Raw genomic sequence first — 26,246 nt, 5'->3', positions numbered from 1 at the left:
GGAGGAGTCACTGTTTTTGTTTTGGGGAAAACGTTACAAGTGAGTCTTAGCGAGGCCACTTGGCTCTGTCCATGCAACTTGTCCCATTTTGAAATTTATAAGGACGTAAGCCCTTTTCACCGCTCTCCTCTATCTCCCTCTCATTCCCATGTCTGTCCTACTTCTTTCTCCATCCTCCTTGATTCCCTCTCCTCTGTCTCTCCTCCCCATGTATCTTCCTCTTCCTCTCTACAGCAGCCGTGCCCCGCCGCGCCCCCACCCCCAGCGGAGCTGTCATGTGGCAGGAGGCCCGCAAACATGAGCGCAAGCTCCGTGGCATGATGGTAGACTACAAACGCCGTGGCGAGCGCCGGCGAGAGTACTACGAGAAGATCGTAAGAGACATTTGTCCTCTAGCTCAGCCAAATGTACAGTGATGCTGAGGGATTACTGTGGTCACCATTATTGAAGCTAAGCTGAAGGCCTACAGCAGTGGTCCTCAAATCTGGTCCTCGGGGTCAAGAGTATTGTTGGTTGTCTATTCTGCCAGATACTTGTAATTCTCGCTGTCTAATCAGGGCCTGATTTAGACCCGGGACGACAGGTGAATACAGTAAACTATCTGGCAGAATGGAAAACCAGCACTACTTAGTAAACAGTAAATTGAATGAGACAACATTTGAAAAATGTGACTCCTACTCTGACAAAATGATTGCTTATGTGACAGTAAAAGTCAATTTGGAATATCATTTAAGTTCAATAATGTGAAGACTTGTTTAACAAATGATGCTATTGACGATGGGATCAGCTCTCTTTTTTTGAAATTCAGAATTATTAATTTCAGGTAAAAATTATTTTCTCAAATGGATGAATGGCGTTTTGGATCAAAACCTTTTGACTTTACAAAATTTGTATGTGGGTCCTTACATATGTTGCGGTCTTTTCTCTTCCTCTCCACAGAAAAAAGATCCTGCTCAGTTTCTGCAGGTTCACGGCCGGGCCTACAAGATCCATCTGGATCCTGCTGTGGCACTGGCTGCAGAGAGTCCCATCAACATGTGAGGAAACACACACTCACATTCACTCACACACACACACACACACTCACATACCAGACACACAGTACTTGTGGGTTTTTACTGATCAGTTTGTACCTCTTTCTCTCGTCATAAGGATGCCATGGCAGGGAGATGCCAACAACATGATTGACAGGTTTGACGTAAGAGCTCACCTGGACTACATCCCCACCTACACCCCTCCATTGCTCAGCACTGTGTAAGTCTTACAGATACCTAGAGTCGCACTTTCAACCAGACACTGTCAAGTATGAATACAGTTTGACTCTTTTCTTGTGCTCTGATTGTGGATTCATTCATCATTCACAGATCACTTTGAAGTGTAATCAGTTGTGGACCAAAATTACTTGCAAAAAAGTTTAAGATACAGTGATTATATTATTATTTTGATTTTTTAGGCATTTAGCTGACGCTTGTACACAGAGCGTCTTAATGAGTGCACTAGTAGGATGAGCTTCAATTGTATACCACCAAAAATTGAAAGCAACCAAAAATATGAGTGCATGAATACCATAGAGACCATAGAAAGATCATGTAAGAGCGAGTGCTTGGAAAAGACATTGAAGCACTAAGCAGAGATAGAAGAAGTTTTTTTTTTATTATTTTTTAGTAGAGAGGGGAAATCATTCAGTGTATGTACCCCAAAGTCAATTAAAACATAATGAATTTTAATCACCCTGGTTTTAGTGGAGACAGGGTACTTTGCCATGGGGACAGTGCTGCTATTTCTGTGACAAAGGTGTAAGAAAATAAATAATATATTTTCCCTTTGATTTCTATCACATCCAATAAAGTCCCACCCCGTCACTGTCCATCCTGTCATGTTCAGAAATAAACATCTATTGAGCTTTTTAGTATAAACCTTTAAAGTGTGTATTTAAGCTTCAATTTTTTTCTTTGTGTCAGATGTGTTCTTTTTATAGAACATTAAAAAAAAATGGTAAACTATTATTTTTCAACATTTTTGAAGTCCAAAGGGCATCAGATAGCAATTGTTCAATTTGTGCCTTGTATGGTTTGAGGAGCATTACACAACTTCTATTATACTTTTATTATATAAATTCTAAATAAATGTAGTTGCATACTAGCAAAAATGAATCTTGGTAGGTAAAATGAATAAGGTTCCAGTTGTTCCTGTGTGTAAACATAAAAAGTAGTAGTGGAGATAATTTAGCAGTACATTGATTGAGAGCCGCTATTTAATTTCTTCTGCTGCACTGCTTCAAAGTCTGACGCTGTAGGCTGAGCTAGAAGCCAAAAATGCTCAACTCACAGCGAGAATTGAGTATTCAGCGAAGCCATGAATCTAAAAAACAACCTTTATACTCTTTGTCTTACTCAGCACCCCAGAGCAGGAGTCGGAGGAAAGGAAATGCAATTACGAGCGCTACAGAGGCTTAGTGCAGAATGACTTTGCCAACAGTGAGTATCTATCCACCAACTCCTGCATGGCTGATATGCTCTTTCAAGAGTAATTTAAATCTCAATTCACTTTCAGAAACTACATTGACAGTGAAATAAGAAAAACACTGACAAGCCCTGTGTTATGCTTCTGCCCTGTTAATCTTTCCAGTGCTCTGTATTTCTCCTTATTGTGACTTTAACAGCCGGTTTCTGTTAGCTCTCCCTCAGTGGATATATTTTGAAGGTGTGCTCTTAAACTCCCTGCTGTCCCCCTGCAGTCTCTGAGGAGCAGTGTTTATACCAGATCTACCTGGATGAGCTTTATGGTGGCCTGCAGAGACCAAATGAGGACGAGAAGAAAAAGTGAGTCCCAAGTAAAAATGGTCTTCCATGGGTTCCTTGTTGTGCGTTTGCTCACGTGTGCATATAGCCACGTATTGATAAGTCCGTCCTTTGTTTGTGCAGACTGGCTGAGAAGAAGGCCACCATTGGTTACACCTATGAAGACAGCACTGTGACCGAGCCGGAACCCCTGTCGGATAAAGAGGAAGACAATTCTGAGAACAGCGAATCAGAAGAGGACGAGGGCATCCCAGATATCGGTTAGGAAATGGGTTTGTTACTAATAAGGTTTGCACAGTATCCAAAGAGATGAACTGAGGCAAAATGAAGCCCTGATGTTAAGTAGCATCAAACAATTGATAAAAAAGGGGGTGCAGAGGAAAAAAGTGCACCAAAGAAAAATAATATTCTTCTGTCCTTTAGACTTTCATCAGTTCTAAAGAAATGGCAACACACCTGGCTTAATATATGTGCAAATATTCAATTATCCAATTAAGTCAGGGAAACAACTTGATGGGATTTTTCCTATTTTTGCTCAGTTTGCGGGTTTCTCTTGTTTTTCCAGTTCTGTTTTTGTTTTTTTTATATATTTTTTTTAACCTACACACCTGCTACCAGCTGCTTACTATCAAGTACCTGTTCTGTACGTCCGCTCTATCTCAACGCAAATAGTTGTCAAACATGAGCATGAGGATTAAATTTGCATGGATATGATTAAGTGCTTTCTGTTTACAAAATGTACATTGTGTGTATGTATAGATGTGGAGGTGGATGTTGATGAGCTCAACCAGGAGCAGGTGTTGGATCTGAACAAAATGGCAACCCCATATGGAATGGCTGAAGGAGACTTTGTTAGGTAAAATCTCACTGATTTTATTAAAATGTCCCTTGCTTGTCAAAGAAGGCAGCAAAAGCATGCATATAATTTTGAAAGAATACAGGACCTATGAGCTCTGTCATGTCATTATTGCAATTGTCTTGCTGTGAAAAGATTAATATAGGTTCCCAAAAAATTGAGGAATATAGTATTCACTATTTATTTCTTGAGTCCTTGTAATGGAAGGGATGAAACTCTGTAAGCTATTAGCTTAGCAGTCTAAAAAGCAGTGGTAGATTTTGTTAAATTTGCATACACCAACTGCAAAAACAGCTTTGGGCCTTGAGAGAATTTGGTTTTAAAACATTTGTCCCCAGAGAAAATATTAAGAAACCACTGCTGTGCAGTGCTCAAAACAACACTGCTCAAACACTTTTAATGTTTTTACATTTTAATGAGCAGTTAAAAATATCACCTTCAAAAAACAACTTCACTACTTTATACTGTTAATATTATTATTATTACACTGTTAACATATTACCTGTTTATCAGGATGTTGAGGAAAGACAAGGAGGAAGTGGAGGCCATCAAACATGCCAAGGCTCTGGAGGCAGAGAAGGCCATGTACTCTGTAAGATACAACCTTTGAAGTGTGTGTGTGTGTGCGTGTGGCGTGTGTGTGCGCATGTGCTTGTCTTTGCTGTATTGCCGCTTGTTACTAAAAGCAATATGTTTGATAATCTCAGGGCCGCCGTTCTCGCAGACAAAGGAGAGAGTTCAGAGAGAAGAGACTGAAAGGCAGACAGATCAGCCCACCCAGGTAACTTCATGTTGTCCTTTTAGGTTTTTTCCCAACAGTCCACTTACCTCATATTTGGGGGCTTTAAAATATAATAAATATAACAGTAAGCATGCCTAACGTATTTCCTCGCCATCCCATATTCCAGCTATGCCAGAAGAGACAGCCCAACATACGACCCTTACAAACGGTAAGTGTACACTGTTTTTTCTTTTTTGTTCTATTTTCTGTGTTAATTCCCTCTGCTGTCGGCCCATATATGCATTTGAACTATTTCACTATTTGCTCTGTCAGTAACATGATGATGGGTGATTTTCTCATCTCTCTCAGACCGGAGTCAGAATCTAGTTCCGAGTCCCGGTCCCGGTCCCGGTCTCCTGGTCCGGAGAAGATCACCTTCATCACGAGCTTCGGAGGCAGCGATGACGAGGCTGCCGCAGCAGCGCAGGCGGCGGCGGCGGCTGCTCCTCACTCTGGCCACACCCCCTCCAACTCGCAGCATCCCGCAGGTCATAGCAGGGGCTCCCGGTCGGTAACTTTCCCCTTCCTGGCTTTTCATTGGTTGTGTTCTCCTTGCAGTCATTTTGTTGTCCATTGACATGACCACAGCTGTTGAGGCAGAAAGAATACTGATTGATTTTTGTGGTAGGTGAGGTGGAGTACAGATTTATTTTTTTTTTTTTTTTTGAGGTGAACAATTGATAATATGACTCACTTTTATAGTGTAGTCTCACGTGAAATGTCAGTGCATGATGTCACTCTCAAGTAACAAATCTGATCAATTCAATTTTGCATGTGTGAAAATGTAATATGTGTGATGAGGTATTTGTATGCTTTCACACACATTTACTAGTTAGTGATTGTGCATGTCAAAACAATAGGACCGCATAATTATATGCAAAGCACTGAAATCAAATTTAAATATTTGATAATTTAAAGTCAACAGAAAGTAAGATTACTAAAACCAAGAAATCAGTAGTGTTGTTAGCGTTCTAGCGACAGGGTAGGCGCTGTGTTGGTGTTGTTACTAAAACTCTGTGTCTCTGTTTGTCCAGGAGACGAAGGTCTTCATCCAGTCGCTCTCCTTCCTCCTCCTCCCGCTCCTCATCTCGTTCCTCCTCTCGCTCTTCCTCCCGCTCGCGCCGTGCCCGGCGGGGTCGCGGGGGGAGGGATGGACGGCGTTCTCGCACCCGCTCCCGGTCAAGACGGCGTTCCAGCTCTCGGTCCCGGGGGAGAGGAGGGAACGGAGGGGCTGGATCCTGGAGGAGACGTGACCGGACGCGATCTCGTTCCAACGATCGAGACAGAGAGCGAGAAAGGGACAGAGACAGAGACAGGGACAGGGACAGGAGACGCTACACAGCACGCAGACGGACAAGGTAAGACTGGTCGATATTACCTGACAGTGCTGGAGTTGCTGTTTTATAATGCACATGGCAATGAGCTTAGCCCACCTGTTTTCCCCCAGGTCCCGGTCCAGCTCACGGCAGGGGGGCGGTTCGAGGAGAGGGGGTCGGAACTCTGGAGGCCACCGGCGGGGGGACAGCAGCAGCCCCAGTCCCTCTCAGTCTCCCAGTCACCCCAACCACAGTCCCTCCCCTGCTCACAGAGGGGCCCAGCCCTCTACCACTGCCCTCTCTGACAAGCTAAGAAAGTAAGAAGACACTGTAAACATTCAGGCAGGGACATGTGAATTTGCACAGCTACACAAATATCTTGTAACACCCCAAGAGAGCCAAAGGCTCGGGATGCACTGATCATAATCGGCAAATGACTCAAACAGATTCAAACAGAGTTTGACTCGTGAACCCAGCAGGCTGTTATGCTGTTTGAAATGGTCAATTTAAAAGATAGCATTTTTCCACCAAGATACCCTTTTAGTTGGATAACATTTCTTGATGTTGCACACAGTCAAGAATAGGCCTAAATAACAGATCATTGATTAGGCCTATTCATGAACATCCTTATTAGTGATTGCACAATCTAAACAGGTCTAGGCCAACTTTAGACTGCCACTTATCACAACAGCCTCAATAAGGTTTCCTGCACCAATCTGGTCGCAGTTTATCACAAATTATGTGCTTGTTAGACACAGCGCAGAGAGACTTGATGATTTCATTAGAGGATGTTTCATTATTGTATTAATTTGCTTTTCATTGTTAAACATTGACAGATCATATATATTAATTCCTGATGCTGTGTTATGAATTTCATAGCCTCTATGATTAAAAGCAGGTTAATGTATAGGACTGAAGGCACAGCTTATGTTGCCTCAATGAAAGTCTTGTTCGTGTATTATCGGTGGCAAGAGGTGAGTAATCACCTCAATCATCGAGCACATATGACAACTATATAATAACTATGTTTGGATAAAGATTATGATTTATTTACACATGGGTAGCCCAGCAATGTCATGCAGCCTTAAGAACAGTCTGTTAAGCACAGTGCTATATTGAAATTTGACTTTTATATAATGTGCTGCTGTTAGTACGTCCGGGTAAATGCATCATTTTAATCAGAGATTTATTTTTCTTTCTGTCTCTCTCCCTCTCCCCCTCTCTCCCTCTCCCTCTCTCTCCCTCTCTCCAGGCCTGATACTCCGGGTGGTAAAGAGACGGGAGCTGCCAAAGTCAGTAAGAATTTGATCTAGCTGGGTTTCTTGCTAAAGCCTACGCCTCCCTCATCCCTGACAGGCTGACATGGTTGTCCACCAGACTGGGATGTAGAAGCCATTGTTGCCCACAGAGAATGAAATTGATGTGATTTTTTTGTTTTTTTTTTCTAAGTGGATATGTACTGCCGTCAAAGCCCACCATCAATTTTGAAATTGCCATTGCACTATTCTCCATCTTCTCAGTGTTTTGTTGAGAAGGTTTTGTGAACTTGGCAACACTGACGAATGACTGACCTAATTATGCTCCCATCTCTGTGGAATGCTGCTAGTGTGGACTGATAATTTAGGCACCCTATCAAGCCATTAACTATCTTGAATGTAGTTTTAGTGTGGGGTTGTGTGTGTTTGTGCGTGTGTATGTACATATGTGTGTGTGTGTGAGAGCGCTTTGTTTTTATATCTGTTTATAGTCTCTCATAACCTGAAGTGTGTCTCATATCCAGGACCCTAAAGAGTTCAGGCAGCTCTCACTGCTCTCAAGATGGCTTCCTTCTCTTATGACCATGTGTCTTCTCATAACTAACCTATCAGTACTGGCTAAGTGATAATTTAATAGTGAAGGCAGCCATGTAATAGAGGTAGCTGCTCTGTTGAAAGCTGGGAGTTGTGCTCTGGACAGCCATATCTGGGCTTGTCTGAACAAGCAGCAGAGCCTCGTCTACCTGGAACAGCACACACACTGGCTCTTGAAAGGAAATGTTTAACATCCCAGATACATATTGAAGACCTGATGAAAAACACAGTAACATGCATATATTCACACTTAGTTTTTTTTTGTTTTTGTTTTTTCCTGCTAACATTCTGGACCGTTTCCTGTCCTGAGCACGCTTTTCTTCTCACTGCATCCCTGGAAAAGCAGAAACGATTTGAATATTATACTCGGCTCAAAATATAACTGTCAAACAGGCAAATGGAGCGAAGGCTGTAATTCAGTCTCTCTTTTCAAGCGTACCTGTGCAGTGTTTTGACCTGCAGTTATTCCTGCCTGGCCAGGTGTAAACGGCCCAGTGATGGGTGTGGCTGTGATAAAACACCACTGGCCATTTCTGAGTTTTCTGAACTCGCTAGACCTGAACTTGCTCCCGTTTAGTTTTCCGACCTTCTCACCTCTTCAACCGTCCTTCTCCCTTAACCTCTCTGACAGCGTTCATACATGTAAATATATTGGACACATATGGAAAACGGCCAGGTTCATGTAACTGGATCCTGTCCTGCTTCTAAACTATCCTACAGCAGCTGCAGGCAACACCAGTGTGCACAGAGTTCGCTTCTGTTTGTTGTGCTCTCTCTCTCACACACACACACACACACACACACACACACACACACACACACATACATACATATAGCCTGTTCAGCCAGTAAGATTCCAATGTAGTGTATGTTGAAACACTACAGACATTACGTGCAATGTATGTATCTGTGGCCTTTCCACCTGCTGCTGTACATAACGACGGTAGTACATTAATTGTTTACCTGCACAGTTCCTGTGATCACACACACACACACACACTCTCTCCCTCTTTGGCTGTGTGAGGCTGTACTAATACAATACAATTGTGTCACCTACAGCCCAAGATGACCCCGCAGGAGAAGCTGAAGCTACGCATGCAGAAGGCTCTCAACAAGCAGTGTGAGTACCGCGGGACAGAGAACGCACATACCTGCACACTCATTTAGAAATCCACATACTGTACATACAGACCTCAAGGCTTGTGGACAAGTTGTGATGTCATTTTTACCTCATACAAAGTACAGGGGGTCAAACAGCTTATAAGATTTGATGTATTTACTTTTTCCTGTTCCCCATCGTTTTTCCCATTCTACAGCCAAGGCGGATAAGAAAGCAGCCCAGGTGAAGATCCAGCAGCAGGAACACAAACGACAGGTGTGTGTGTGTGTGTGTGTGTTTGTCTCTCTGTCTGTTTGTGTTGCCGTCTGTATCGCTGTCTGTCTGTGCATGTGCACGAGGGTTAGGCAGAGACTCAGAAAATCTCCTATCTGCTGTTGAGGAAATCAGCACTCTGCTCTAGTTTGGAGCGTCCAGCTGTACAGCTTCTTTATTGCATACATGTGTGAGTCAACATACCGAATCAGAGCATGTCTAACAAAAAATTGCAGCAGAATTTATACTGTGAAACAAAGAAGTGCCTGGCTACTTAGATACTGAGATAACTTGTAGCTGGGAATGTAAAGGAGACCGGTACAAACTAGAAAAAAAGAAAAGATGTGTAAGTCTCTAATTGGCTGGTTCTGGTCAGTCAGTACTGCAACAAAGATAAGACTAAGGTAAGATGAGACAAAGGTCAAGTATTGTCAAACAGGACAAGATTATAATGGGCATCCTTTAGCAGCGTAACACAAGAACAAAACAATAAATGATCATGAAAGACAGTCATGGTTATGCAAGTGATTAAAGTGATAGAGCAAATCATAAGGGGTAATAAATGCTTGTATAAGGGGCAAATGGTAATCGTTCAAAGCGGTAAGAAATGACAGTATACATCATCTCATTGCCATGTCTTACAGGAGCGAGAGGGAGAACTACGAGCCATGGCACGCAAGATACGCATGAAGTAAGACTGTATATATGTGTGTAAGTGGACTGTGTGTGTGTGTGTGTGTGTTGCCGTTGTCTGACCTAACTGCTCTGTGTTTAGGGAGCGAGAGCGACGTGAGAAAGAGAGAGATGAGTGGGAAAGACAGTATGGACGGCAGAGCCACTCGCCCTCCCCATCCAAATACGGTAAGAGTTTAGAGACTTTGGTCATAAACAGGATCTGACACATTATTTGGTCCGATAAAGTTGCGGTGTCTGTTGTGCTCTCAGTTGTGCAATCTTAAACAAATGAGAAACCGAAATATTTAATATGCGAAGCCTCTGTCTGAATCGTCGGTCTCTCTGCCTGTTCTGACAGTTTTACGGGCATTACATTTCTCTGGCATGCTATTGTGTTGATCGTGGCTCTGTGTGTCCTCTGTCCCTCAGGCCGAGACTACAGCTCATCCAGAAGGTATGTGAGAAACCGCAGGAATCCCCAGGGCTCCGATAAAGCAGAATGAATTATGGGTTTTCACATGCGGCGCAGGCCGTGAGCATTATCTCAGAGACTCGTCGTATTGGCTTTTAATCTCAATACTTCCGTTCTTTGTCTTTCTCTCACACAAATATGCTCCCATTCATATTCTCTTAACTGCAGACACGTTTTCTTGAGTTCAAGTGTGGCTGTCAGATGTTTCTCTCTGGCGGAGTGTGTAGAGTAACGACAGTGTGTGTCCTTCAGTTTCAGTAAGACATGAGAGAGAGAGTTATATACGTTCATTATGGTAGAGGTGGGGACTCGAGTCACATGACTTGGACTCAAGTCAGTTTTAATTGCTTGAGACTTGACTTGATGCATTAAGAGAATACTTGAGACTTGACTTTGACTTGCACTTTGATGACTTGAAAATGTTTCTAAAGTCTTGACAAAAGATCTTGTGTTTGTGTAAATTACTGAGATTGAACGTTATGAGATTTGTTCCACCAGACAGCTGAATTTAAATTATGTTTTCTGAATTTGTGTAGAAAGATTTAATTTATTAAAGTTGAAACTGATTATAGAAATAAAATTCTTGATGCTCCTACCAAGTTTTTATCCTGTTAAAACAATATTGCATTGAAAAGTCCTAGATATTTTGTTTTCTTTAAGGCATTAAATTGATACTGGACTCTTGATTTCTCATTTTAGACTTGAGACTTGACATGAATGACATGGACTTTACTTTTAGTTTGGACTTGACTTAAGACTTGTGCCTCAAGACTTGAGACTGACTTGGGACTCGAACAGAGTTGACTTGGTCACACCTCTGCTTTAACCTCTTGCTCCTTGATACTCTCACACTCGTCCTTCTCAATCAGCATCTCTCTTCCTTTGTCCAGGAGGTCACGGTCCCGATCGAGGAGCCCGTACTACCGATACTAAGCTGACCAGTGAAAAACACGGATGCATCCTTTCATCCCGAAGTCCTCACCGCCATCATCGGCACACACACACACACTGTCCAACAAAATAGATATTTAAATGAAATAACTCAAGATGGACTGACTGGTTACTAATCATTCTACAAAACTATCTGGAAATGTATATTCTGTGGAACTGTATCTGCACATGGGGTATCGCATTGTGATTGCGATACTTTATTTCACAAATCAATTCAACCAAGCTGAGCAGTTACTGGGGTACTACATAGGTTTCTGGTTTCTACACATCTGCATTCTGCTTTTCACCATCAGATCCAAACCACTTCTTAGTGCAGACTCATCTGGAGACATTTGTCCCTTTTGTATTTCAAAGTGTACGATACTTAACACCAATTTACCTGCATCTTCCTCATTTCCTGATGCCCTCGCCCCCGTTTATTTTTCTCTCTGACAAGAAATGTGCACACTGCAGCCCATTTTAAACAAATCACATGAATTGATGTACAGAATATTTCTACACATCCATTTGAAATGAAATTGATGGAACTCTAAATTCATATGCTAAAAGCAAACTATTGAATGCTTACATTTGCCTTTTTTGGGGGGGGTGGGTGGGGGGGGTATGGGTGACGGACGAATCTCCTTAACGATTCCTACAGTGTATTTCTGTCATACTCATATGAGTGAACTGCATTGAGCAAAAAATAATTCTACTCAACTGTCAGGACCTGTTGCGAGGACCTCACATTACGTCACTGGTTACGTGGTTGTTGCTGGACCGTGCGAGGGGGGTCTGGTTCTACTGTCGGGCCAATCTCCGCTGTCAGGCCAGCTCCACGCTCAGGTCTCTTTGTCAGTTATTTTGAACTCCCAGTAACCTCTCGAGCTGAAGTTCCGTGAAACTCGCCACATTTCCAGGCTCGTCGCCGAAGCGCATTTTCCTTTCAAAATAAAAGCCCCGCGATGCTGCCACAAAAAACACGGTTGTGAGTGGTGAAATCTCCCTAATTAATGATTTAGCAAAATGTTTAAGGGGACAACATGACTGTCTTATGATTTGGGGATAGTGCTAACCGGGAGAGATGAAATATCAGAACAATAGAAGTTGCAGGAGATATCTCATCCTTTTCCCTCCGTTTCTAGCTGATGTTTTCATTAATTTTTTTTACTGCTTGTTTTCATTCATTCATGCACACGTGCAAAAAAAAAAAATGCAAAAACAGCCCATTAGACACATAATTTTACCCAGGGCCACCAAAAAAAACTATGTGCAGCGTAAAATGTTTAAAGTTTTATCCATATTATTATATAATTATCATTATTGCCGTTTGATTATGGTTGGTATAATTTGCCATCATCGTTAGCATAATGGAAGCACCTGACTGTGGAAAGACAAGAAAAAGAAAGCTGCTTTTTATTTTATTTTTATTTTTTTTTATTCGTCTGGCTGTTGGTGATCTGATCTCACAGGGAGGGGAGTAATGGCTCAGAAAGAGACAAAGATGGCAGTCATGTTTGTACCGGTTGGGAAATGACTTGCAGTGCTGAAATAAAGTTTATTCTTTTAGTAAAAAAAGTTTAAAAAAAAAAAAAGCAGCAAAGTTTGTCTGTGATATAATTGAACTACATGTAGTTAACTACTCCCCAACACTGCAGTTATGTTACTTTTCTAATTATGAAAAAAACAACATAATTTACTACTTAACATCTGTCTGTCTCTTATTGATCTGAGTATATTAAATAGAATTTCCTATTTATTTAAGCATATAGCACAGGCCTTCGTCACATGGTTATATATTACGCTGTCGCATTTTTTTTTTTTCTCGTCTTCGGGTAGCTCTCTCTTTTTTCACCATACATGTGTTTGCATCCCTGCCATTTTAAACAAATCACATGCATTGATGTACAGAATATTTCTACACATCCATTTGAAATGAGGAAACTGATGAACTCTAAATTCATATGCTAAAAGCAAACTATTGAATGCTTACATTTGCCTTTTTTATACATTCTCCCCTCAGCCAACCGGTAAACTGCAGCAACTATTTTTGTTCACAATTAATGTGCAATCTTAAATGCAGAATTCCAAATAAAATGGACATTGAATTGATTTGTTCTTTTTCCTTTTTATGTAATTGAATTGCACTTTATGCCTGCGAGTTGAGTACCGTATGTGCTCTCGTCGTGCCACTCCTTAGGCTGAATGTTTTACTTGTAGTGAAATGCTAATATACAACAGTTGGGAAACTGCTTCTGTTTTAAAGGGGAATGCCACCCATTTTGGTATTGACATGTTATTCCTGTGCCTGGGACAGTTCAGTCAGTTCTTGTGAACATGCACTACTCTCCTAAAGCTAAACACTGGAGAACTAACTCTTCAATCTGTGATGTCACTGGGATGTAAAATCTGTCACTGCTCCATAGACAGTGAATTGGGTGCTGACTTTATTGACCCGTAAGATTTTTGTGTGAGTTCTTGCACCCAAATGAGGCTTAAATTCTGGTTCATAGCTATTCTAGCAATGCTAAAATATAAACTTAATTTTGGTGTAACAACTCAACTTTGCATCTTGTTGCTCCACGAAGTCACTGCCCCATTCACTGTCAATGGATCAGCCCCTGATTTCACATCCCAGTGAAATCACAAACTCAAGGGTTCTCTCTCTGATTTCTGTCTTTAGGAAAGACTGGTGCAAGTTCACACTAAACTGTCCTGGGGCACAGACACAACATGTGAATTCCTAAAATGGGTGGCATTCCCCTTTATCTCCCTTCTGTCCAACTTGTCCTTAGAGGAGAGGAGGTTTTGTGTTTGCGTCACTAGGTGGCGCCAAACCTCACTGCTTTTTAGGCAAAGATGTTCACTGAGCATTTAGACAGCTACTTGAACGTGTCAGTCTTAATTTGTGTTTCTCATCGTTTTGCAATGTTGCCACGTATAGATTGCTACACTACTTGGCATCCAAAGCTAGTTTTGGCCTATTTGAGGTTTTTGTCGTTAGCCTGGCCATTAGGAATGAAAGGGTTTGTAAACAGGTCAAATCCTCACCGGGGTTTCCCCACAAAACTGCAGGTGAACACACACGCGCGCGCGCACACACACACACACACACATACAGTGCCTGGTCAACGACAAAAGCAGAAATGAATGTTCCGCTTGTTTTGGTCTGGTTTGGTTTGAGACACCTGTGAAAAGCAGCTACTTCCTCCTCGGGCGGCTCTGACTCAGTTTAGCGTTCAGTTGGACTAAAAAGTTCTCCAGTTACTGAATATGAAAGCCTTGATTGAGACTGTGTGTGCGTATGTGTGTTAGAAAACGAGAAAGAGTGTGAGAGAGATTTGGTGTGCGTGTGCGTGTGTGTGTGTGTGTGTGTGTGTGTGTTAGAGAGAAAGAGCGTGTTTACGGAGTGTGTTGCGGAGGGCGGGGTCGGGGTCGGAGGAGTGGAGCGGCGGGCGGGCGGTGCCTACAGTCGCCCATGCCCCCTTCTTCCCTCCGCTGCGGGGGAACAGCATGAACTTGAACACCGCCTGGCACATTGCGAGTCCTAACAGCGTCCCGCCACTGCAGTCTATTATCACTCGGTTTGGGCCACTTGGTGAACTCACCGGAGCAGACCGACCGGACAGATTTGGATCCGCTCGCGGGTTTGGGACCCAAAGGCGCCGAAACACCGACACGATGTCCAGACGCAAACTTGGAAGCCGACCGCAGCACCTGAGCGCAATTCAAGGTAAGCCAGTGCAACGATGCGGGTGCACGTTGAAACTATTGGCGAACTAGGCTGTGATATTTCTCACGACAAAACTAAATTAAAATCAGTTCACAGCTGTTTTGATAGTTTGCGCACAAGGTTTGACGCAGGTTTATATAGGTTTATGAATAATCGTTATTTAAACTGATAAGGATCTAGCCCAGTTGGAGACTAGGAGGGCTGTGTTGTCCTTCATCCTAATAAACACGCCATTCTCTTTAATTTTCGTTTTTAGGTTGTTTATTCCCTAACTAAAAAGCTTTATAATATTCCTGGTACTCAATAGTGACTTTACAGTGACTTTGTTGCACCTGATGGTATTTTTATCTCCTATGCTGGCTCTATAATATTCCTAAAGGGACTTATAGTTTTGCTGTAACGTGTGTAGCCAATAGTGTATTTATCATAGCGCTGCTGCTGTAGTTGTTTTCGCAAGGGTTTACTCAGAAGAGGGACTGGTTTGTTGGGGCAGGGTTTGTCTTCACAGGCTACAGGTCCGAACACGACAATATTTCCTAGTTATACCGTGATCAAGTTTCTCGGTTGGTCTACTTTGTCGTCTCCACCTTGTTCGGGACAATTTCACCTCACTGCTTCCTCCAGACAGTGTGGGACGGGTCGTTTTCCTTGTGCGGCCTGTTCTGGTTTCAGACAGGACTAAGAGACTGAGCAGTGTCCAACCTGCTTCATATCACTGACACGTTTCTTACATTTGGTCCGTGAAATATATCATTGGCATGAAAATATAGAATAACTATATTGCTCTTTGCCTGTTTCCATTTACAAGCTTGACCCCACTCAAATTCTTCAGTCAAAGTAAAGACAGCAATGTTTACAAATAACATACAATTTTGAAAGGGGGAAAAAAAAAGAAAAGAAAAACTTAAACACAATTGCCTTTTACTGTTCTCCACTCGAGACCAGTGGTGCGTGTCTGGTGTGACCACAGGCCCTGTCTCTACACTGTGTGTGTGTGTGTGTGTGTGTGTGTGTGTGTGTGTGTGTGTGTGTAACCGCGCCTTGCATGTCTGCACAAACAGTGCAGCCCTGAAACAGGAAAGGTGACATTTTTGAGTAACCACTGGCGAGATCCACCTTTCAACTGTACTGTCTGTACCTGTCCTGTATCCTCGCCGGCCTAGCCCGGGCAGGTGGCTCCAGTCCAGGCATCAAGGTGTGCCCGTGACCGCGTTGAGCAATAGTCTACTGACCCCCCCCCCCCCCTCCTCCCCCCCCCCCTCCTCCTCCTCCTCCTCCTCACCCAAACTAACACAGCCCTACCTGGACTGAGCTGTGAGACTATCTTAGAAACGGCCAAAGTTTACCCAGGCTGTAAGAGGTTGGTTTTGGTTTGAGGCAGATTATTCCCATGCTTGTGCCTTGTTCTCACAGCTCACCACATTCAACCTGCATTTTCAACCCATTTCCTGCATTTCAAAGTGCAAACTAACCACCTAAGATCTCAGAGTTGTCAGGTTGTTAACTGTGAATCTGATCAGCTGTCATTAACAGGGAAAGCTGTAGTGAAATTTACAAAAAAAAAAAAGTAAAGGGCTGTGCTTATCTGAAGCACCTTCAGTCTTTTTTTTTATTGTAATCCACTTCCTGTTGAGAAACCCTGGCTACATGTGCCTGGTAGGGCAAGTGGTAAATAATTGTGTGTGAAAGCCGGAAGTCATGACTGTAAAAAATTCACCTTTAAAATCATCACTTTCAGCTTTTAATACATAGCATTATTGATATTAATTGGAGGCTGTAGCTCCTGCTGAGACGGACAGTTTGTCTCGCTCCACCCAGCAGCCTCAGCGATGCTGATCTGTTCTGGGTTAGCTGAAGGAAGTGGTCAGTGTTGGCTGAGCAGATTGGCCTCGTTGCTTTAGAGGGGGAAGGTACAAGTGAAACTAGCACTCTCAAGAACCAGGACTTGTTTGTTCCAGTGAAGTGTGGCGTCACGTGTGCCACTGAATGCCTTGGTGTTCTACCTTGGCTGTAATTTCTGTGATTATGAGAGCAAAGCCATGTGGATTAAGTTGATTGGCCCTGGGAAGACTTCAATAATCGGTCAATCGGTGTTTGTTTTCTCATTTTCTGTGTTCCTCTGCTCTCTCCTTCCCCTCTCTCCCTTCTCCTACCTGTCTCTTTCCTCAGATGCCCCTGAGACGGCGGGCGGCTCAGACCCGTCCTCACTAGAGGCGAGGTCTTGCCCTCCGGAGATCAGAGTCTGCGACGAGGGTCGTGACCTCCTGACCTGCGGCCAGTGCAGCCAGGCCTTCCCCCTCGCCCACATCCTGGCATTCATCCAACACAAACAGGGAGGCTGCCGTTCCCGAAGCCAAGTCCCTAATGCTAACACGCCTCCCTCACCTGCCAGCCCACGCCCGGCGCAGCGACGTGCCGGCGACGGCGGGCTGGGGGCGGGATTCATCGAGCTGAGGAGAGGGGGCGACAGGGACAGAACCTGGGGGGAGGAACCCAAGGTGAAGGTGAAGGCGAAGGCGGAGCTTAACAAAACAGGTGAGTGCCCCGAGAAGAAGGGCAGGTTGCTAATTAGTGACTCTGTTTTTTGTTTTGTTTTATTTTTTCAACCCCCCACCCCCCCAGCAGCCTCCCTTCTTTTTAACAACCGCTCCGCTCCCTCCCCAGTCCAGCTCATTAGTTAGCCGTTGCCATTAGCAGACCTGCGTGAGTTAGCGACGCACAGGCTAATTGTGTGGAAAGGATAGGCAGCAGGAGCGTTCGGAGGCCCCGAGGGTCCCTGAGGGCGCCGCGCTGAGCACCTGAGCTCCAGAGCGCCTCTCCATCTCCATGACTGTCAGTCTCTTAGGTGGAGTGGCCAGGTAAACACATCTCCCCCTCCGTGTCTGTCACTTTCTGGACAGCAGCATCTCGGCCTCTCGGTGATATCTCACAGAGGACAGGGCGAGCTCCAGTGTGTCACCGTTCACATGGTCGTCAACTCCTTTCGAACGGGAGCTTTATGTTTGAACGGGATGAAATTTTGTTGATTCTTGCCATGTCTTGCAGTAGAAAGCGGTCAGAAGTGTAGATGTGAAGCGTGTTCGTGTTGCACTCCTCCTGTCATGACACTTTAACGGGGGACGTTGCATCATGCGCAGCTCCTCTGCTATCTCCCGCTGTTCTGCCCTGGGCCAAGCCACCTGAGCTCCTGGGAATCCATCTGATGGTGACAGAGCTGCTCACTTCATCTCCATCTTCCTCGTCTCTTCCTTCATCTTCTGCATCTTCTTTTTCCTTCTTCCTCTTCTTCTTGTTTTGATTTTTGTTGTGTCTTCAATTCAAGATCTCTCTCTCTCTCTCTGTCTCTCTCTCACTGTCTCTCTCTCTCTCTCTCTCTCTCTCTCTCTCTCTCTCTCTCTCTCTCTCTCTCTCTCTGTCTCTCTGTCTCTCTGTCTCTCTGTCTCTCTGTCTCTGTCTCTCTCTCTCTCTGTCTCTCTGTCTCTCTCTCTCTCTCTCTCTCTGCCTTAATTTCAGTCAGCAGTCAGGTATCTTGTAGATTACTGTTGACTTTAAAACAGTGATTTTTCTAAAGGTCTTTTTCAGTTGTTAGATAGATTCATAGAAACAGTAGCGAAGATGGTACTGCGGACACCGTGATGCTTGTGCCAAATTATAAAAAATATAAAATAAAAAAATAAAAATGTCACGGTGGAGGGTCAAGCCCATCGAAACTCAATCAGCAATTCAAGAATTCTCATTAAATTCCTTACAAGGAATTTCATGTCCAATGGCCAGCATTGTACTTGAGAGCAAAAAGAGCTTTTATTGTGTTTTGACTGCAAAGATCATATGTGTTTGAAGGTCATACAGTATGTGTAAAGTGAAAAGGACTATGTGTGAAGTTCTAAATGATTGCAAATGGACATCTTGCTACACACTTGCAGTAGGTATGAGTGCCCTTTTACACATTTTGAAACTCTCTCTCTCTGTCATGTACACACACGTTAGCAGTTCCTTCCTTTGTGTAACGCTCTGGGGACTGGTGCATGCACCATTTCCGTTTGTCCACAGTCTCTCTTGTTTTTCTATTTCAGTCTTTTATCTGTTTTTCATCTCTCTCTCTTTCTGTCTCTCTGTCTCTCGCTCTCTGTCAGCACATATGAGTTTGGTTATTTGGTGCCCACAGGATTATACAACAAACTTTACCACGTGCACGACCCGAGGGGAAAGAGCACTACAGTTTTTTGAATAATGCAAAAGTAGATAACTTTGGATTAAAGTTTTATTAACAAATGTAGGTTGAATTTGCTTTGAATCATGCTTCATAATTGAAATCCAATATATTATACCTAGCTTTTGACATAATTTCCACTTAGACTTTATGGAGTATGTGTGGTTGAATTATGAGTTGGCCACAGAATGAGTTTGAGTTTTTGAATGGTGTGTAGCAAGGTTAGTCCTTTTTGGAAAAAATCTGTTTTTCATGGAGGCTGTTTTGCAGGCAGCCTTGAAGTAGTAGGAGCTCGTATTTTACTTAATACAGTATGAGATTCACACGCAGTCTGTGGTGTGTGTTGTTGGTTTGTGACTGTGGGAGGGAGACTGAACATCTTCAGCTTCTGAGATGACTGAGAGTGAAAGAGCAGTTATCCCACAACAGATAGGTCCTCCATCTATTTTGTGTGTGTGTGTGTGTGTGTGTGTGTGTGTGTGTGAGAGAGAAAGAGAAGGGGGTAGAGTGTGATGGATTACTGAAGAGCCGTGTGCATCTGTCTCATTTCTTTTTATTTATTCTCCTTGTTTGTTTTTTCTCATCTCCAACATCCCCCCCCCCCCATTTCTTCCCCCCATCTTCAACACACTCTTTCGCTTTGCCCTCTTTCAATTTCTACCCCCCCTCCCCTCTTTTCTCCTCCCTCTGCCTCCCAAGGGAAAAGAGATTCTGCCTGCTGCTCGTTAGTGCTCCCAGCCAATCTGCATTTTTAATTAGTAGTTATTGCTTCTGCTTAATATTCAAGTGCTACCCCGGGCCAAATGGGAATCCTTACAAAAAAAAAGCGAGCGAGAGGGGAGAGAGGGAAGGAAAGAGCGAAAGAGAAACCGGCTGGGTATTGTGTTTCACTCCAGGACCCCGAGACAAAAGCCCCCCCCTCAGGGAAAGATTTGGAGGGTTTGGGGGCGGAGGGGTGAGGAGCGCTGGGGTTGGAGGATGGGTCTGAAGTACAATCCAAAGGGGTGACATATTTTCGCGGTGTCTCTCGGCCCCCCGCACGACATTATAATCTTTTTATCTCATTTTCTTTTTATCTCCCGAGTCCTGACCTACCTATCTGTTTTTTCTGCTCTCACTCTTCACCCTATTTTTAAAGAAGTATCACAACTTCTCCTCTGTTTCTCCTTTGGGCTAGGTTAAAGGACATGAACACCACAGCTCCGCTCCTCTCCAGACAGAGGGAGGGAGGGAGGGAGGGAGAGGGAAAGAGAAAGAAACAGTTGCTCTCTTTTTCATCTTCTCTCTCCTCCCCCCCTCCAGTAAAATACAGAAGGATTTGACTTGAGGAAACATGAAAGAGGCTTATACCAGAGTCGGCTTTGAACCTCTCCAAAAAAAAAAAAAGAGAACTGTTTTCCCCCTCAATTTGGGGATCTTCTCTCCAATTTTGATTTATGCAGAAAGGCCTCATTTGTCAAGCAGGCTGAGTCAGTGCCTGATTTGCATAAAGCGTTCGTTTTCTACGTTCTGCTAATTAGCAATTTGCAGCTTAATTGGAGAGTGGCTCTCGGTTACGAGACAAAGCTATCCACATATAAAAATATCTCCAGATGTACTTTGCGACGCAGCTCCCCTCTCTGTTGGCCTTTCAGCTTCCGGCGCCCCCTCTTCTCTATTCTGCTTTCGGCCCTATCATTACTCTCTTTTTGTGCCCTTTTCACTCACTTTTTCATTGTTGCATTCTTTCTGCCTCCACTTACCTCTGCATCACTTGGCCCCTCTCTTCACCCTACTATCATTTGCTTCCATGCCAGTCACCTTCTCTATAGTCTATGTTACAATCTTGTTAGATTCTGCATTTAACGTGTTGATACTTAAGACCTTGTTCAGTTTTTATAACTTTTAACTTTTAAATGGATTCACTTCATTTATTTAGTACTGGTGGAAGTCAATGCATTTTTAAGGGCAAGACGATATTTTACATGATAGAATCTCTACTAACTGGCTCTAAGAATATAGATACTAAACAAAATTACTAACTCTACTGTGTCCATCTGTGTGTTTTGCAGTGGCCGAGGAACCCTCCTATTTTACCTGCCAGCAGTGTGAAGGCATGTTCCCGTCTGCGTGGGCCCTCTTGCAGCACGCGCAGCACACACACTCCTTCAGCATCTACCAAGAGGATGAGCAGGACGAGGAAGACAAGAGAGGAGGAGGAGGACGAGGGGGTCTCAAACGGCACAAAACTGCTGCTGCCACTCTGGACCCGCGCCACCTGAGCCAAGCGCTTGCCTCTGCCTTCCAGCCCTCCGCCCTGCGCCTCCATCGCTCCCGTCAGACGCACACCTCCACCACCTCCAGTAACCTGCAGGCTCTGAACTTCTCGGTCCGGCTGAGGGAGCTGGCTGAAGGGACTGGTAACACCGGCGGCCTGGTGCTGTCCCCGTCCTCTTCCCCGCCGGCCGCTTCTCCCTTCCCCCAGACCGGGCGCCTCCCAGCAGACTTCCCCTGTGAGCTGTGCGGCCAGGGCTTCCAGTCCCTACGCAGCCTGTCCGCCCACCGCAGGACCCACGCCTGCGAGAGGCCCTATCACTGCGGAGTGTGTGATCAGGCCTTCGCCCAGAGCGGCCAGCTGGCCCGCCACATGAGGAGCCACCGCAGGGAGGGCAGCGGCGGAGGCGGAGGTGGATACGAGCCGGTGGAGATGGGGATGGCGATGATGGAGGAGGAAGCCGGGAGACAGGGGATGAGAGGCAGGTTTCCGGTGCAGGCGGCTGGAATTGTGGGAGAGGGGGCGGTCAGCGGTGGAGCGGAGGTGAGAGCCCAGGGCCCCTCTGAGCTGGACCTGAGCCTGCCCAAGCACCTCTCCATAGGCTCAGGCCTGATGCTGCTGACCTCCCAGACTCGCCCGCCGGACAGGGAGCTGCTCAGGCTCTTCCAGCGCCAGAGAGAGGGAGGAGAGGCAGGCGAGGAGGAGGCGGAGGGGCAGGGTGAAAACCAGCACACCTCTCCCTGCGCCAGCCCCTCTGAAGGCTCACTGGAGAGCGGGGAGACGGGGGGCAGCGGAGAGAGCGGTATCGCTAGTGGCAACTGCACGCCCAAGCGGCCAGAGATGGGCGACAGAGTGCGGGGAGTCGGGGAATGGGAGAACGAAAGTGGAGAGATCATAGAGAGAGAGAAGGAGTGGAACTCGACCAAAGCCAGCGAGGTTGTGCAGGAGTGGCAGAGGGAGAACGAGCGGAGGAGTGTAGGAGGAGGTGGGAGCAGTGGAGGGAGCAATAACAATACTAATGGCAGTTCAGGTGGCAAGAAGAAGAAAGATGAAGCCTGTGAGTACTGCGGTAAACAGTTCCGCAACAGCAGCAACCTGACTGTGCACCGGCGCAGCCACACAGGTGAGCGGCCGTACCGCTGCGGCCTCTGCAGCTACGCCTGCGCCCAGAGCTCCAAGCTGACACGTCACATGAAGACCCACGGCGCCCGCGGGGCAAGGGCGCCCTTCCTGTGCCAGCTGTGCGGGGTGCCCTTCAACGTCTACGCCACCCTGGAGAAGCATCTGAAGAAAGTCCACGGCCTGAGTCACGCCAGCGTAGGAGCCTACGCACAGGCCAGCGCTGCTGACGCCATGGCTGCTGTTAAAGCTGAAGAGGAGGCAGTCGTAGTGAAAATGGAGGAGGATGAGGCCAGTTTGGATCAGATCGGGATGGAGAGCAAAATGGAGGGCGATGTGGTGAAAAGCTTGGAGATGGCGGAAGAGCAGAACCAAGCGGAGTACGGGGAGAACCGTGGGAGTCCAGCCATGGTGGAGGAGCTCCCATCGGAGGGCAGTGCAGAGGTGGGCTTGGCTTTGACTTCTGCTCCCTAAAACCCAGGCTCAGCAACTCCCCTGGTCACCCTGAGGTTGACATTCACATACTCAAAAGCACTGCATTCAATTTAACTCGTCCATGCAAATGAAAATAACTTGTTCCACAATTCAACTGACAGTCAATTTAAACTGGAATCTTAAAGGAGAAGCTGCAGAAAGCTGCAGAAAGTTAGCAGGCAGTCCCGCGCCATTCCCCCTTCCCTCTGTCAGCAATGAGGCACACAGCAGCCAGACACGTTGCTCACAAGCATATGCAAAGCCACTGGTTGAAACGAAGTGCCTACTTTAGACCACAGAACAAAACAAGGCCATGACATTCAATAGGGAGATTACCAGAACTCTTGAACAGGAAGTGAACCACCACAGTCCACACCAACACAGGAAAGTGATCACCATGTTGCAGTGCAGGATGCAAAAAGAAGAGCAAATTATCCCTCTGGTGACCCACTGGACAGCTGATGTGAGCACAGTTGGATGGTAATTGTCAGATAATATGAAAAACTGATATTTCTTTGCTATTAAATACAAAGCTTAGCATAAAAGCAATGTTAATTAAATATATTTCTTAATGATATCTTAATGATTGGGTCATATCCTCCTACCTAGCTGTTACTGGTTCCCTATCTTGAAGACCTTTTAAAGACTAAAGATGTTTGAACAGAGACAGGGGTGAAACGAATCCAAACACTGTCTGCCTGCAGTTTCTCAAACTCTTCTTCTCTTTTTAAAAGGCGCTTGGTTGTCACAACACTTGTCACTTGATGTAATGTTTACAGGGCTCCTGGGGCCTAGCAAGGTTGTGCTCCTGACTGTGTGACAGTATGTATGGATGTGTTTTTGTTGTTCTAATTTTATAAATGTGAATAAGGAGACAAGTCTCATCTACTGATGTTTTCCATGCTTAGTTTCTATGCATAAAAAAAAACGGCAATTTTACATACATGTGAAACGGGTGTGTTTTATTTTCCTCTATTTGTACTTATTGGATTATTGTGGCGGTAATTTCTTTTTTTTCCATTGTTTACATTTGTAAAGTGCTGGACTGCTTGAAGCTTATGCATGTTTTGCAGCCATTTGAAACGTTCAGTACTGCTCTTTTTGCCTGTGTTTGAATTAGTCCTAATTTATGGATGCTGCATGTTGGTGGTTGTGTAACTGAAAAGTCTGTTCACTGCTGAACTACAGGGTTGAGAGGTGCGGTAATAGCTAGATTGGTGGAGTTTTGTGGGTACCACCGAGTGAGCACTTGTGTGTGTGTGAGTGAGTTGTGTGAATGCTTTTGTGTGTGTGTGTATATAAATATATATACAGGGAAATTCTCTGGTGACACTTTTACTTGAACCCTTTGTCCTAGGATCTTGTGTCCAAAGCGTGACACAGCTAGTCATAAGCATGGTGTTGTGCGTCCGGCGGGTCAGCGTGTGTCAACAACACTGATGTGAGCTCAGGAACACAAGTTAGCCATGGGTAGCCTAGCATATCATCAGGAAATCGATTTGTTTTGACATGGCAATATAATAGGACAAGGTTGTGAAGTGCAGTGCTACCAACTCTTTTCTGACTACTGTGATGAATTTGTACTACTGTTTTTGATTTCTATTTACACTCATGTCAGGGAACCCCTATTTTTGGACACTTTTTGAGAAAAAAAATATAATTATTATGTGCTTTGTCTATGAAATTTAATTATGGGGGATGAATGTGAATGATTGATTTGGAATGAGTGGAATGTAACTGTTCAGGGACAATATTTTGTATATAGATTGACAGTCATTCTTGCTGTTGCCATTATTATTATTATTATTATTATTATTAATAACTGCCTGTCACTGCTTCATGCCCTCAACTTGTTTTCCCAGCATTTCTGGTTGTCTCTGCTCTTCTCTGTGCTGAACACTGGCTATTGTGAGGCTACTGCTCCACCGTCTTTGTAAACTTGACACCGTTTTGTAATTGACCTTGTCATGAGGAAGCTCAATAAAGAATTGAGGCGAAACGCGCATTGTGTTTTGTGTCTGTGTCTTTTGCGCCTGTCTGTGCTTGTGGTTGCTTTCCCATGCATATTTGTTTGTTTGTTTGTGTTTTATATACTGGTCCACAGATTGGGTCCCACAACTAAGCGTTTGAACTATTTTTAAGCAACTGTTCGTACTTGGATGTTGTCTTCGTCAGTGCGGGGCGTTTCTCTGAGGACCACAGTCGACGCTGAGTTATTAATGTTTAATGTGAGTGCTCTGGATTAGGGACCCTCACTCCTTGTTTACATCCTTGTGATGTTTCTGCCTTTGTCTAGCAGCACTGTTCATAATTCCAGTGGGGTGTGTGTGTGTGTGTGTGTGTGTGTGTGTGTGTGTGCGTGCATGCGTGCAGCCCATGCATGTTTTGTGCCTCCGTATGTATTTAAGCTGGTGTCAGTCATTATTCTGTGTATGACATGTGTATGTGTGTGTGTGTGTTACTGTCATTATGCAGGCTGTAAGAGCTACATGGGGCCCAGAGATGTGGTGTGTGTGTGATGGGACACGGGTGACTAGGATTTCTCAGGATAGGGTGTGTGTGAGAGGGAGGGCAAAGGGGGGTGGGGGGGGATAGGGCAGCAGCATGGTTATTGTTTGTGGGCATGTTCGGGGGCAGAACGGGGTGGTGGGGGTGTCAAGGGGTTGGGATAATTGCTGACTCCATTTTAAGGGCATAAAAACCTCTGCGCCAGCATCTCTGGCCTTAGCCCCACCCCCTCTAATGAAAACGAAGTTCTATGATCCCTCTAGCTCATTAACAGCAGGTCTTTTAATGAGCTTTCAACAGGGTGGGGGCTGGGTAGATGATAGGAAGGGAGGGGAGGGGGGCATTGCACCAGATGCACACACGCCCACTACTACCAATTACCATTGTGTTATAAAGAATAAGGAGGAAGTGAAGACAGAAGCCATTGACTGGCCCCTTGGACCCAGATGAGTCTGTCTGTCTCCCCGTCTCCCCACAAAAAGAGAGAGACAAGCAAAGCGAGAGGTGGAGGGAGGGAGGGAGGACGGTTCAGGTGAGAGGGAACCTCCTCCGCCGGTCCCTCTGGAGTCCTGGTCTGGTTGCTGCAGCCAGCGCCATTTGGTGCTCGCATGGACCCAATTATGTAAGGTAAGGTGATACACAGCAGAACGCAGCGCAGTAGCCCCTACAGCAAGTGGATATCTTTCCCATCCCCAACTGCCCTTTGTCTTCCTGCTCGCTCCCTGCAGTCCACACCTCTCCGAGTCGGAGTTGGAGCCGCTCACTAACTCAGGCTGGACCAATGTCAGCAGGCTTTGCCCCTGCCAGCCAATCATAACACCAAGATTTTATCAGAATGCACGCCATCCACCAATGGAGTGTGAGGTTGACATTATTGGCTGACCGTGTGCCTTTG

The 26,246-nt window shown here is 45.0% G+C and overlaps 2 protein-coding genes across 3 annotated transcripts in view; both read left to right on the top strand.

Annotated features, from left to right (window-relative positions):
• clasrp (CLK4-associating serine/arginine rich protein) overlaps nucleotides 1-11,649 on the top strand; it is a 12,529-nt gene extending 880 nt beyond the window's left edge. Inside the window, exons 2-21 of one of the 2 annotated variants that reach the window (XM_071927612.2) lie at nucleotides 235-374; nucleotides 940-1,037; nucleotides 1,153-1,254; nucleotides 2,398-2,477; nucleotides 2,738-2,822; nucleotides 2,925-3,061; nucleotides 3,561-3,657; nucleotides 4,171-4,249; nucleotides 4,365-4,438; nucleotides 4,566-4,607; nucleotides 4,748-4,945; nucleotides 5,473-5,796; nucleotides 5,886-6,071; nucleotides 7,007-7,046; nucleotides 8,664-8,724; nucleotides 8,921-8,979; nucleotides 9,621-9,667; nucleotides 9,752-9,837; nucleotides 10,081-10,105; nucleotides 11,014-11,649. In XM_071927612.2, the coding sequence (XP_071783713.1) occupies nucleotides 276-374; nucleotides 940-1,037; nucleotides 1,153-1,254; nucleotides 2,398-2,477; nucleotides 2,738-2,822; nucleotides 2,925-3,061; nucleotides 3,561-3,657; nucleotides 4,171-4,249; nucleotides 4,365-4,438; nucleotides 4,566-4,607; nucleotides 4,748-4,945; nucleotides 5,473-5,796; nucleotides 5,886-6,071; nucleotides 7,007-7,046; nucleotides 8,664-8,724; nucleotides 8,921-8,979; nucleotides 9,621-9,667; nucleotides 9,752-9,837; nucleotides 10,081-10,105; nucleotides 11,014-11,056 (1,962 nt within the window). In that variant the 5' untranslated portion in view covers nucleotides 235-275 and the 3' untranslated portion in view covers nucleotides 11,057-11,649. Of the gene's footprint in view, nucleotides 1-234; nucleotides 375-939; nucleotides 1,038-1,152; nucleotides 1,255-2,397; nucleotides 2,478-2,737; nucleotides 2,823-2,924; nucleotides 3,062-3,560; nucleotides 3,658-4,170; nucleotides 4,250-4,364; nucleotides 4,439-4,565; nucleotides 4,608-4,747; nucleotides 4,946-5,472; nucleotides 5,797-5,885; nucleotides 6,072-7,006; nucleotides 7,051-8,663; nucleotides 8,725-8,920; nucleotides 8,980-9,620; nucleotides 9,668-9,751; nucleotides 9,838-10,080; nucleotides 10,106-11,013 lie in introns of those variants that run through there. The other variant, XR_011785601.2, reaches the window with a different exon arrangement.
• A 2,914-nt stretch (nucleotides 11,650-14,563) lies between these two features.
• znf296 (zinc finger protein 296) lies at nucleotides 14,564-24,848 on the top strand. The gene is made up of 3 exons (XM_071927775.2): nucleotides 14,564-14,786; nucleotides 16,956-17,321; nucleotides 21,048-24,848. The coding sequence occupies exons 1-3, from the start codon at nucleotides 14,567-14,569 to the stop codon at nucleotides 22,841-22,843; spliced, it is 2,382 nt and encodes a 793-aa protein (XP_071783876.2). The 5' UTR covers nucleotides 14,564-14,566; the 3' UTR covers nucleotides 22,844-24,848.
• Nucleotides 24,849-26,246: the final 1,398 nt, after the last annotated feature.

This window comes from Centroberyx gerrardi, chromosome 6, assembly GCF_048128805.1.
Source record: "Centroberyx gerrardi isolate f3 chromosome 6, fCenGer3.hap1.cur.20231027, whole genome shotgun sequence".
Classification (NCBI taxonomy): Eukaryota; Metazoa; Chordata; class Actinopteri; order Beryciformes; family Berycidae; genus Centroberyx; species Centroberyx gerrardi.
The sequence above is the reverse complement of the archived record's forward strand: the minus strand, read 5'-3'. Positions and strand labels throughout refer to the sequence as shown.